Raw genomic sequence first — 14,212 nt, 5'->3', positions numbered from 1 at the left:
AATGACACAAATCTTTGAATTGTCGGTCAGGAAATTCCTTGTGTCTCATTTTGCAGAGTTAATTAAGTTATACATTTTGTGGATTCATTGCAAAAAGTGTCATGTGAAATGCTGCAACTTACAACCCTATCCTCCCACTCCAATTAGTGCCATCAGGAAAAAAAACCCTTCTCATTCATGCATGTATTTTCTTGTCCAGTTCCCGAAGGATTAAGAAGTCATCTTTAGTTCAAATTACTATGCAGAGTTTGGAGACAATTAGTATTTGACCGAGGCTATTCACCTTTCTGTCCCCCTTTTGTTCACTCAGAATTCTGAAGTGTGATTGGCACTTGAGGGATAAATCGATTTAAAAATATCTCACAGGTGTTACCCAGTGTGTTGGTGCATATTTTATGATGAAAGTTTTGAGTTAAGGATACTAGAGTTTGATTTAGCTGCTGAGGACTAAGATAGGGTCCGTTACGGGAATGAGGACAGAGGTGTCACAGTGCTGTATTTAGAAGGGGGCTTGGTCCAGTGTTTTGGGTGGGGGGGGGGGGGGGAGGGATCAGTCACTATTATCTGTAAACAGATATGCCCTTCGTGAAGGGTGAACAATGGTGACCTGGTTTTTAATGGGTAGGGAACTGTTCCTAATAATTGTCAAAGTTTTATTCTTGCTGTCAAATTATTTACATCTCTATCCATGTGGCAGGGAAGTAATTACAGCACTGTACAAGAGGAGGACTGGTTGTTTACAAAGGATCTGATCAAACAATATAAATTTACATTCATCTCTTATATTGATCAGTATGTTTGTGAAACTTATTTTGAAAGGGTTATTAATTTTGATTCAAATTTTTCCTCAAATCTTGCAATAATATACAGCTGTCATTGTGCAATCATTTTTGGTAAAGATATTGAAAAAAATGCTTCACAAAATATCATTGATTGATTAAAAAAGTGAAATATAGGAGTGGAATTTAATAAAACTTAATATTTTTTCTCTGCAGAGATTTATCTAACAATAGACTGGTTACTATCAGCAGTCAAGCTTTCTCAAAGCTTGGTCATCTCAAGAAGCTGTTCCTCAATAGTAATATGATCACCAACATCCAGGATGGAGCATTTCAGCATCTTCAGGAGCTAGAGGAGCTGTAAGTATTGGGTGGATCCAAAAATTTACGATTTTGATAATACAGTCATATTCATAATTGCCTGGGGAAAAAAAAACTGATATGAAATTTTCAAAAATATTATTATATATATAAGGGCAAATGATTCACAAAATAAAATTTTTCTAGAAATTGTGCATGTTTGCACAAAAAGCAAAGTAATTTTCTGGTTGAAAGGTTTTTAAGTCGTATTTTGATTACTTGTAGGGAACTAAACAATAATGACTTATCCTGGACCATAGAGGACAAGTCTGGTGTGTTTGTGGGTCTGGTTAAGCTGATGAAACTGAAACTGGAAAAGAACAAGATCAAGTCAATAGCTAACGATGCATTCAAAGGGTTGACCAACCTACGGGTTCTCAGTTTGAACATGAACAACATCACGTCTATCAAGAACAATGCCCTGGAGAGCATGATCTCCCTACAGCAACTGTAAGTCACTGAAGACTGTGTGTCAAGAGAGATAACTCTTGGGACGAATTAGAATATGACTAATGCATAATGTGTGTATTTAAACTGCTGCAGTATCATGATCTGTTGTCAGAAAGCCTTATTTAAAAAATTTCTCAAGTCTTGAATTACAAATATTACTTTTGCAAATGTAATTATTGTAACAAGGGATTATTCAAACCATTTCTGTCCCACTTAAAATTTACTTGTAATCACAGCTTACATTTAGATAGATTCATTGATCTAACTTTTTGTTTTCTGTTTTGACAGGTACATGAATTCGTCTAGCTTTCTGTGTGATTGTCAGCTTCAGTGGCTGCCCACATGGTTGATTCAGAAAACATTCCACACCATGGTCACCGCTAAGTGTGCTTACCCACCCAAACTCACTGGGAAGAATATATTTCTGGTCCAGGCAGATGAATTCAAGTGTGGTAAGTTATCGCTTGTCATTCAAGTTTTTTGATACACATGTATCAATATGAAGTTGGAATAATCAACTTGGATCCCTAAATGCTGAATCAGGTATGATTTTTTAAATGATAGATTTGCTGACTTATTTTATGTTGTTTTTTTTTTTTTTCAGATGGTGATTTCCTGAAGCCGTACATCACATCTCATCCCAAGACAAGAGTGGCTTTGAAGAATGACAATATAACCTTGACCTGTCAGGCAGTCAGTACAGAGGACTCTGGGACAGTTTTCATCTGGAAAAGGGACAATGTGGTATGTAAACCTTAAAGAAAAATCATAAATGATGTTTTTGCAAATCAGAACTTAATACCTTTGTTGGATCACCAAAGCCAGACAAATACAAAGCTAAATATATAATTAAAGAGTCTGACATAATGGACATTTTTTAAAATGCTAAAATTATTTTGATAAGTGTATTTGTCAGTTGATAGATGTATTGGAAGAATTAAGAGATATTATGTGCATCTTTATTATAAGTAATTCTATTTGACTGTTTACAGTAGTTAACTTCCCTGTTATTGTTTCAGGTGTTGACAGAGGGAATGGACAACACAAAAGAGGCGGGGGTCCTGGGTGATGGGAGATCCATCTATAACTTCACCTCCCACCTCACCCTCAGGAACATCCAGGAGAGGGACGTGGGAAACTTCCAGTGTATCATCACTAACAAGTTTGGCTCCGCCTACTCCAATAAAGCCAACATCACCATTCATGGTAAGTTGTAGGTTTCAGTTGAAATTGAGAATTGTCAAAGACTCCACATATCCGGTAGAATATCTGAAGACTTAATGGGAAGTTTTCAGACTTAATCATCAGGCTTGCATTCAGATATTTGTGGTAGTATAAATGTTTTAATGAGAGCTTACTGAACAAAATTTATCAGAGCATATTATTTTTGCTTTTTGAAAAAGGCAAGGTATTTCCCACTTTGATCCTGATTGAAATATTTGCCATACAAAATGTACTGATTCATATTTATAGAATATCCAGAGTTCATCAAAACTCCCATTAACGTAACAGTCAAGGTAGGAACCACAGCCAGGTTTGACTGCTCAGCAAAGGGAGAACCAAAGCCTAAGATTGTCTGGAGGAAGAACGGGGGAACTTTCCTAGCAGCTAATGAGAACCGATTCCACGTGATGACGGCTGACGATGTGTTCTTCATAGCTCAGGTGAAGCCGGAGGATGAGGGGGTGTACAGATGTACAGCATCCAACTCAGAAGGACAAATCAGCATCAACGTAACATTGTCTGTTCAGCGTAAGTTGATAGATTTTAAGAAAAAAAATATGTTGAAATATTGTAGTGCAGAATAGATTTCGAATGAAATTGAAATTTTCAAGTTGCAATTACTTGAATATTTGATTGTGTGGATATTAAATGAAAAAAACTTCAGTTTGTTGTTTTCAAATTTGAATGATAAATTAATTGAACTTGGATTAAAATACTAACTCTGATATAAACCTCAATTAATGTTCATTCAGAAATCATAACAAGTTAAGTTTTTAAATGTTTCCACATTGTGTTATACAGAACCTCCTTCCTTTACGGAGCCCATGAGGAGAACAAAAATTGTGAATGAGGGACAAACAGCAGTGTTGGAGTGTATGGCAGAGGGTCGTCCTAAACCATTACTCTCCTGGAAGAAGGATAACCGCACCCTGGATCTGACCAACCGCCACTTCCTGGCAGCTCACAAACAACTGCTCATCATCGTAAAGACCACCACAACAGATAGTGGCAAATACACCTGTGAGATGAAAAACACATTGGGAAGCCGCAGTGGAGACACCCATCTTCATGTGCAGAGTCTTCACCATCCTGTCAAATCTAATAACCAGAGGCCTTCATCTGAAGATAGCTCTATAGATGAGTCTACCACAACAGGAATTATTATCATTGCTGTGGTATGTTGTGTGGTGGGAACCTCCTTGGTGTGGGTTATCATTATCTACCATACCAGGAAAAGACATGAGCTATACACGCCCACCTCCACGGATGATTCCCCCATACCAGCTGACTACATGAGCCAGCAGCAGTACGAAGAGGAGGGAGGGGTATACCCTCACCAAGTGATGATGTATCACCCTGGATCTTATCAGCAGTACCAGGAGTATCAGAGCAAGGAGTCGGGGTACGAGTCGTCTTCAGGCAGAATCAGAGCTGCAAGAGCAGCGGCCATCTTCCCCAGTGATGTGGAGGATGGGAACCAGCACCCTGGATCCAGAGTACCAGCTGATCACTCACCAGGTATGGACTGCCACTTTGAAATTAAAGATCTTACATCCAGGAATTGGTATTCAAGCGTGTAGATGTTAGGAATGGGAAATTTTTCAAAAATTATCAATAAAAAAAATATGGTTTAATTCTTTAACTTTCAAACAAATCAAATTTTGTTTTTTCTCTATTTTAGACAACAGTGCTTCATATCCAAACAGTGAAACAGACTCACTCAAAAGTTCTCAGAGCACGAGTAGCACTCACACCAGTGGTCAGCAGACACTGAGGACATTCCACCCAGACATTAGGGAGGTCCCGCAACCTCCCCCTCTCCCCCCTTCAACGAGATCCCAAAACAAGTGCTCAGAGCAGAGTTATTGTGAGAACTGTGAATTGTGTAGAGGTGAACAAAGTGACTCGCATAAATGCCAAAGTTTAAACAGACATTCTTTGCTGAATGGCACATACTCAAATGGATTATCGCATCCAGGAGTCCATCACGGTTCACTTCCTCAGCCCCCTGGTGGTAGTATTAGAGGTTAGTATTGTCATGGAAACGATCAGAAGTGGGTAGCTTTGAATGCCCTTTCAACAGATATCTTTCACTATATTTTTGTACAGATTTTGTATTAAAGGAATTAAGACTTAATTTTGGGGTATAAAATTACCTTTTGTCTCTCTGTTGCAGAAGTAGGAGTTTCAGAAAGAATGTGTGATAGTCCACCACAACAATCCTGTACATGTTCAACTTGTCATAATCATGTATCTCCTGTATATAACTCATCTCTCAGAACAAGCAATGGTAGGTAGCTGATACAGCAGAAAGCTGGTGATCATTTTAAATGAATTATGTAATAAGTAATCAGTTAAATTTGTATGTTGTGTAAAGTCATTTTATCCTTAAGGAAGTAAATCGTGAGAGTTTTTTTATAGGAAGCAGCATACTTTTGTGTGATATAAGATGATTTTTTGGCTGAAATATAAAAAAAGTTAGGTTTTATTTCTTTATTGAAGAGAAACTGAAAATAAATTGTGATCTACGTTCTTTTTCACTTGCAGCGTGTTCTTATCATCATAGTCCACAATCAACCTCCCACAATGCCAGTAATGGACCTTGTTATTTAAATACTCATGAAATTCGCATTTGTGCAAATCCCTGTTGTGCGCCCCCTGGTGAGAACAGGGAGCATCGTAGTGACAATCAGGAGGGGAGACCACTCCATCGGTTTCGGTCGGCAGAGAACTGTATGGTGGGTGATTACTATCACCGGGCAGACACTAGAGGTCACCACAGTCTGAACCGGAACTGGTCAACGGACAAAATCCCCCCCACCATTCCACCGAAACAGCATAAACATATGTACATACATGCAAATAAATGCTCGCTGGCACAGAATGGGGGTCCCCATGGTAAATACCCCCACCCTCAGAATGTCTAGCATAATATACTGATGTATAGTGCAGTGTTAAAATTTTGTCTTTTCAAAGCAAGCTTCTGGAATTTGCACTGTCAAATTGCTTAAATTGGAAGAAAAATATGTACCATTTGAGATGAGTATTATCTTAAATTATCTTCAGGTTATTGATATTTTGTATTTTAAATGTAAAGCAACAGTGCAAATCTCATTACCTTCTTTCATAGTATGTTAATATTTTAGCTGATATAGTTTGAAACTATTTCAAAACCAGTGAAATTATAACCATTGTTGACTGTGATCGTATAAGCCAAAGGTTTTCTGTTTTGTTCAACTTTGTTGTGTATAATGCAAGTTCCTTAATCATGCATTTGTTGAACTGACATTTTTTCCTCCCCCCAAAGAAAAGCATTAGTATGTTATCAAAAGGCAGAAACATTTTTGAGCATTTATAAACCAAAAGCATTATAGATGATTTTCATTGTAGTCTAAACGGAGAATTTCAGTTCTGTGTACTGCATAATACAATGTAAAATGGTGTTTATGAATTGCCATACGTTTAATTTAGATTGCTTTGAATTCTCGGAAAGATTTCTTCATTCCATGAAAAAAAATTGAAGTATTTCTTTCTATGTATTTAAGATGTACATACTTATGTATTAAAATGAAATACCTCATACCACAAATATTTGGTTCATACATGTTTCTGTTTGAAAGTTGGAGAGTGACTCATGTTATGCAAGTTTGTTTATGAGACAAATTTTTTCAGAGTTTTCATTTTGGAATTGTGAAATGTCCAAAATGTTGATAATCATTTTTCAAATAGTAAGCACTTTTTTAAATCTCCCAATAGGAATAAATTCAATAAAATAGGTTTATGTCGGTTACTTTTCAGTAAAGAAGTATGTTGGTGTTTTGATTTGCAGTCCGTTACATTTTAGCAGCAGCATACAAGGTGCTTTAAAAGATATATCAGTATTTTATATTTACCATTTGTTTGTAGACAGCATTGTGTTTCATTGCTTTTGAGTTTTGTATGAAACATATTGTGAATCTGATGAACATTAGGTCTATTAAATGCATTATTATAAATGTGACTATATAATGAAATCCATACACACTAACCTCCCTTTGTTACGAGACGTCTTCTTTTTTCTTTCTTCACCCATTTTCACTTACATGTCATGTTATCATTTTATTTTCTCTCATGAAAATGTATTCTGTTTAGTTATCCCAAAAGATCATACTTTATTGTGGTTTTCAAAAAAAAGTCCTCAATTTTTATTACAAAATGTTAAATGAAATTTGGCTTTGTTTATAGAATATTTATGCATTGTGATTGATTTTAAATTTAAATACACCATCAAAGTTATAAAAAAAAAAAAACCCAAATAATCTTATGTTATAAATAAAAAGTATTTTTATTACATTTCTCGAGGTGCCATTTGTTAACGAGTTTAATCATCCATTGTACACTGTATGTCATAGTGTTTGTCTATACTACAAGTGTAGCTTCAACTCTTATTTATTTATGGTTGTGTACATTGTGACGACATTGAAGCAGTTTCTGTTATTATATTTGTACAGAAAAAAATAATGAAAACAGCAAATTAAAATATTTGAAATAATTTATATATGGTGTTGTGTTATGTCAAAGGAAGGGGGCATGGTCACCCTTGCTCTCCAGTGTGTAGTAACTAAGAAGATCTAATGGTTGCTTGGAAATTTTGTTTGCATTGGGAAAAAGTATGAATTGTGATCCCAAAGTAATGTGATGTGTTTTTAGAAATCTCTATACACCGCACAATAGAGTGCATTCTTTGGTGTTTTTAAGCAGAGTGAGCTGCCCTTTTATCTGGAATAAAATTAATTGAAATATATATATATATATATATATATATATATATATATATATATATATATATATATATATATATATATATATATATATACAGTGTATAGCTTAATTAGTAATCGATTCAAGTATTCTTAAGTAAACAAAAGGACTGCATTGTCTTTGAAAATTTTTCAAAGGGGTGAATGCCAGATACCCTGTGTTGAAAAAGAAAAGATAAAGCTTAAGATTCACAGGTATTGAATGATAATGTTGCCATTGAGAAAAACATAATTTTCTCAATAGCCCAAAAATAGATGGTCCTTAAAATCTCTAATAATATAATACATGTAATAGGAAGTCGTCAACAGAATTTGATATATACTAATACCTCTGTCTCTTTTGATTGTTGTCTAAAAATTTCATTCAGATAAATACCATACATGTACATGTATACGTTATGCAATATTTTTAAAAGTAATGTATATCTGGAATTAAAATGTTTATTTTATAAAATTTGGTGATGACTTGCAGTAATTAAAGATTTTACAGCAGTATAACATTATCTTTGGATCAATCTTCGAAAAAAAAAAACAACCCAGAATTTTAAAATTTTAGAATTATATTTTGTATTTATAAATGGGCAAAGTTTATATGTATAAAAAAAAAAGAAAAAAAAAAAAAAAAGAAGACGCATTTTCATTATGATAGGTGTGATTAAAATCAGAGTATACTGAAATTATATATATATATATATATATATATATATATATATATATATATATATATATATATATATATATATATATATATATATATATATATAAAACTTTATACATGTAGTCAATAACTGTTTTGGTTCTATTATGTTTAATCAACTGCTACATCAACAAGCAATGAATAATTTAGACAAAAGGATTCAGAATTCATTTGTTTATGCTGTTGAACATGTACATACATTGAGCTTGAGGAAATTTGTCACTGATTTTAAGAAAGACAACTCTTCTTTCTTACGATCCATAACTACGACAGTTATCCAATACTGGTAACTCAGAGTCTCTTCTAGGTGTTATTAGTCTCCTTCCGGTGAAAGAGCAGGGGACTGTAGGTTTCTTTCTCGTTGTAGTGCTTATGCAATACTGAATGCTTGTTTTAATTTGCAAAATAAACTGTGCAAACGTGCACGCATTTCCTACCTAGACTCCTTTCTGCTGCTCAATTAAACAAATGAATACATTTTTCCATGCTCAGTCCATTTGAACATTTTATCCTTAACAAGTATTCTTCATTTTGTTCTCTATGATATCCAATACAGTAATTAAATTAAATATCAAATAATAATTTAATTCCATTCCACAAATCAGCAACTCTTTGGTTCTGTAATTAACTAATATTTATTCATTTTTATCAGAAACATATCCTTTTAATTTTCTTTATAATAAAACTGAGTAATTCAGATGACCTAAACAACTTTTAATTGTATTTTCAAGAAAATTTTATAAAGGTTTAGATATAATTTTGTCGGTATTTTTCTTGTCTAATTTGCCCATCTCATATTTTGCAATTACGTATAATTTGCACCATGCATGCATTTCATTTTCCTTCTTGAATGCTGTAAGAATGCTTAAAAATCATAAATTTCTTTAGTTGTTAACTGTTTTATTGTCCTTGATGTTTGATCATCTGCAGCATCTACAAATAACGATTAAGGCTAGAAGATCTAGAGATTGTTGGTGAACTCTCAACATGATGACGATAGGTTCTTACTGTTCTAAACCAAATACACTGCATACAGTCACATTACAAAGGAGTATACCAGACATAAACTTTAGCTGATAATAAAATGTAACAAAATTAGTTCCTCTGTTAAAAGTTGCTAACATAAAATTATTCTTGTCAAAATGCTATAAAGATTAATATCATTTTCAAACGAATGTAAGCACGCAAGTTTTTTTGGTAAAACAGACCCTAGCGTTTGATTATATATGTATATTAATCAATTCAGAATCAATTCCTGCTTTGCAGCAACTTTAATGAAAAAGTAAGCAATCTCTCTTAAGTATTCTCCCTTTCTGCTGCCCCTAAGTAGATCAAAGGTTTAAGAGGGCCAAATAATTACATCTTTCCTTATACTGCCCATGACCTCAAAAAGGGGCCATATCGGAAGAGCTGTTAATCTTTGATACTCATGTAAATACTCGGTACCCCCTTTTACATTTTAATGTACATCAGAAAACACTATAACAGAGATTAAACTGGCATAAACAGTAATTTATTTTTATGATGAAATTTAAAACCAGACGCATGTTAAAAAATCCATATAATGAATATATTTTAAAAAAAGTTTCAAATAAATTAATGAATATTAAAAATCACAGCTCAATGAATTGCAACTGATAAATAACACATAAAATATCTATAAATTAAAAAATATGCATAAATAGAATTTTAAAAATAATGTAGAACAAACAAATACTATCTGAGGTGCAATGACTTTGCTTAATGAATCATGGTTTACCATGATAAGTTCAAGAATAGCAACTCTATGAAAAAAAAAGGAATCATTTGAAATGACTAATATTAGTGTAAAACACTTCTGTCAAACTTTTCATTCTTTTTAATAAACTGTTATCACTTGTAAATGAAAATGGCAAAAACGTGCAGTAGCACGGTTGAAAAAGTTTCTTAAGTATTTTAAAGTATTCTCTGTCAACCGACTACTTTTGAAAAACTCCATAAATGAGCGTGTTCCTGTCTAATCTGTGGAAATCTGATTCAAATCACCTTTGATGACCTTTTTCCCGCAAATCCCACATACAGCAAAAGATTCATTTTGTGTGATTTCCACAGAGCCACTGCAATTTCCGCAACCATACTTGTTGAGTAACTTGACATTAAATGCCTCATATCCATTTTCTACCGTGAAACCGATTACAAATTCGACCCTACGACCGCCATTATGAGATCCGACAAGATTGCATACGTTAGGTATAAAGAAAACAGTTGCCTGGACTATACTATCACCTAAGTCAAGAGATATAAATCCAGCACCCTTTTTGGTATTTGGCTGACAGATCGTTCCTTTGCATACAGCCAAATCGGACGTCATTGTCCCTTTCACTATATCTCTGTCGCTCATATTTAGGCTCAGAAATCTTGTTCCAGGAACGAGTCGTCGTATTCCACTTTCATCCCTTCCAAGCCATTCTCGCGGAAACTTTGGTTTCAGCAGAAACTTCCCAGCTTTTTTCATATCGTCTTTAAGTATACGTTGAGCCTCTAATAAGCAGTCTGTTTTACCGCTCAGCTTTTTTGATCCAAATCCAATCAGACTTGTGATTATAAAGTTGTAGAACTTAGACATAGGTGTTTTCATTTGGTCTTCCCATTGTTTCACAACGAGCAGTACATTTTCTAAGTCATACTGTTTGCTACATTTTTGATGTCTTATCGCAAAAAGCCACTCTTGGTAGTCTCTATCCAAGGCACGTTTATTCTCTATGGGTCCTTCAATTGGAATTTTTCGGAAAATTTCCTCGTACCATGTTACTATTTGGTCTATGTCATTGCTGGATTGGATATGTTCCAAAACTGTGTAATCTTTGTTCTTACTTACACACTTTAATTTCTTCATTGCAATTCGTAGTCGAAACGTCGTAGGGTCTTGGGATTGTGGCAAGGTCTCAAGGTTCAAGCTATTTTGGTGAAAAAGAAAATTATACCAAAACACTGAACTCTGAATTGAAGGGTCCATATCATTCTGATCAATGACATTGTAACACTCCATCAGAAGCGTATCAATTATTGATATGCTTTGTTTGACAAAGTCTATACCTTGCCAATCCTCCGAAGATTTCATCCGCAGAAATCCCTTTATTCCTTTATATTCCCTCAATTCGAAATGCTTTTCAACGAAGTCGCAGATCTGCAATCGCACATTTATTTCTCCAACATATCCATAGCAGTTTTCTCGCCCGGGCGGTGTGCACTCTCGGCAAATTGAAAAATAATTACACGATCTCTCTGCAAGGGGTATAAGATACTCTAGCCTACTTTTGACATTCCCACTTTTTGTCTTTTTAAGAGGGATATCATCAATTGTTTGTCCAGTGTACATCGCGATTCGTTTTTGAATTATCGTCCCATACATATGGTAGATATGCATAAGTGATAATTTCCATCTTTCATCAAGCTCTTCTATCTTCTTCCCCTTAGTTTGTTTATTTGCTAGATCTAGGGCTTTCTGTAGACAATCTTCGGCATCTTGTTGGTCATTAGGTCTACAGTATGCATAAAATCTTCCTAAATGAGCAATAAAGTTCGGATCCTCAGGAAAGGCATCTGTCAGCTTTTTCAGAACATTCAGTCTTTCAGTGAAAAGTGGTTGTTTTGAAGTAATGTCAATTATAATTCTTGACAATCTTGGCTTTCTTCTACCTTGTTCAGCAGTTTCACTTACTTCTTTATTGTCCCGGAATATGAAAGTCCTTGCCAATATGTGTGCTACTGTCCCGCAAGTTTGTTGTTTCCCTTTGCTTGCATAATCAATGAATTCAATACAAAATGCTTCCAGAGATTGCTTTGCAGAAGGACTAAGATTGGGACCTCTTACAACTTTTTCATTAGGATCGCCCAAAATTTGTTGTAATATTTCTTGTGCAATGATATGGTGACATATTCTAACATTGCCTTTTCTTCCCTCGTTTTTATCGACAACAATAAAATCTTTTATGGGGTGCTCAAAATCTGTAATATCCACAACATCATCTTCTTTCATATGTAAGAGAGGCTGAAAAAATTGACAGGGAAGAGAAGCCTGGCCATAGAAGTAAACAAGGGACAAATATCCCAGGATTCTTTGCCAGTCCTTCAGTTTTCCGTCAACGTTGTCATAAAGCCTTAGATATCCTTTAACATATGCTTCCACTCCTTTGAAATCGTGAGTAAAAGCTGTAAGTCCAAATTCATAAAGAAAATGGGGTTCCATTCGCTCAACTTCCTTACTGAGTTTGTTTAAAGTCTTAATTTTATCCTTATCCCCCTGGCACCTGTCACCATATTTCATGGCAAGGTTTTTTGCTTCTTTTGATGAAACTGTGCTTTCAAGAAAAACTTTTGTTCTCATGGTTTCTCCATGTGGTATTTGATATGGATATTGTTTCACATACAGAATAATTGCTATGGCTCTTGAAGTCAGTAGCCTCATTAAATGTCGAACTCGAGATTCTTCCTCACCGTCAATCATAAGAAGCACTGGTTTGTGAGACTTTTCGTGCAAAAGTTCAATCCTTCCAACTAGATCTGCGACTGGGGATGCCGTTCGGAGCTTGACATGTACACAAGGAATCTTTTGATGGAAATCCCACAAGACTCTCTGTGCAAGTGTCGTACCTCCAGATCCAGGGGCATGATACAAATACACAACTTCACATTTGTTGCTTTCTATTATTGTATCTAGTTTAGATACGATAGAATTTGCTAAATCTCTATCTACATCAACTCTGTCGTTTCCATATTCATACCAAGCAAACCAGTGCAAGGTTCCTCCCCTATAAAATTGATGTCTTTCTTCGGAAAGGGCATCTACGTCTCTCAACGTCTTGCAGTACGGATTATCCTGATATAACACCTCCAAATCCTCTCTAAGCCAGGATGCTTCTCTAGCTGACAAAGTGCATTTGCCGTCTGACGCCGGTAGAGTGTAATCATGTTGTCGAACTTCTTGATCACTGTTCATTACCAAATCTATTGAAGTACATATTTCTTCCAGTGAGAGTTTGAATATGCAAATATGTTGATTCCATTCTCGCCAAAGGGTATTCAGGTATGATCTTCCGGTTTCTGTTTTTGGTTCATTTGTCATGCACAATATCAGTTTTGGGGAAGGTTCCACACAATCTTCTAGGCACTGTTGTATAAATTTTTGCATAAATCCAACAAGGTCTTCATTCTCTGGCCATAAAATTATCAGAGTAAGGACCGTATATCCATTAACGAACCTTTGAATTTGTTCTGCGTGCATTTGTAATCGTGCAGATACTGTCTTCGACCACATTCGAATATCATTTTCATCTCTCATTCGGCTTTCTGGCTCATCTCGTCTTCCTAATAGAAATGTCCAAATAGTTGCATTTTCAGAAAGTCCTGGTAGAGGATCTTTCCATGTACATAACTGAAGAGATCTATTTTCAACTATGCTATTTTCATTTGCATTTAACAAGCCACGTTCTCGTCCGTAGACGTCAAAATCGTACACAGATATCAGCGGTAGCTTTGAAAATGCATTTAAATTTTTTGCTTTGCATCGAACATCTCCTATCATCAGAGAAAAATGGCCTTTCTTGAATCTTTGAACATCATCCAAAAACTTTTCAGATGAAGTATTAAATGTCAATTCACTATTCCATGTTGACAAACTTTGAGTTGCATCTAATTCCTCTGATTTCATAGTCATTTGACTTTGTTGTCCACCTGGGGCATCTGGTCTACTTTGAAACCAACTATATACAGTCGCAATGAAAGGATCGTCCATTTCTACAAGTTTTCTCTCTGTACCGCTTCGGCACCATAGTTCCTTTGGAAGTGTAGGTTCATCTATGCTGTGTTTAAAAATTGGCATTTTCTGACTGTGAGAAGGGGGTACCTCTAATATCATAAAGCCT

General features: G+C 35.0%; 1 protein-coding gene across 1 annotated transcript in view; it reads left to right on the top strand.

The window, feature by feature from the left end:
- LOC133195654 (leucine-rich repeats and immunoglobulin-like domains protein 3) overlaps positions 1-7,348 on the top strand; it is a 32,484-nt gene extending 25,136 nt beyond the window's left edge. The window contains exons 10-19 of the mRNA XM_061331545.1: positions 996-1,139; positions 1,365-1,589; positions 1,878-2,041; positions 2,194-2,333; positions 2,609-2,795; positions 3,063-3,341; positions 3,615-4,331; positions 4,495-4,839; positions 4,990-5,103; positions 5,361-7,348. Coding sequence (XP_061187529.1) covers positions 996-1,139; positions 1,365-1,589; positions 1,878-2,041; positions 2,194-2,333; positions 2,609-2,795; positions 3,063-3,341; positions 3,615-4,331; positions 4,495-4,839; positions 4,990-5,103; positions 5,361-5,740 — 2,695 coding nt within the window. The 3' untranslated portion in view covers positions 5,741-7,348. The remainder of the gene's footprint in view (positions 1-995; positions 1,140-1,364; positions 1,590-1,877; positions 2,042-2,193; positions 2,334-2,608; positions 2,796-3,062; positions 3,342-3,614; positions 4,332-4,494; positions 4,840-4,989; positions 5,104-5,360) is intronic.
- The last annotated feature ends 6,864 nt before the right edge of the window (positions 7,349-14,212 follow it).

The sequence above is a fragment of the Saccostrea echinata genome, unplaced genomic scaffold (genome assembly GCF_033153115.1).
Source record: "Saccostrea echinata isolate AGI-Se365-2 ecotype Australia unplaced genomic scaffold, CSIRO_AGI_Sech_v1 ptg000029l, whole genome shotgun sequence".
Classification (NCBI taxonomy): domain Eukaryota; kingdom Metazoa; phylum Mollusca; class Bivalvia; order Ostreida; family Ostreidae; genus Saccostrea; species Saccostrea echinata.
The sequence above is the reverse complement of the archived record's forward strand: the minus strand, read 5'-3'. Positions and strand labels throughout refer to the sequence as shown.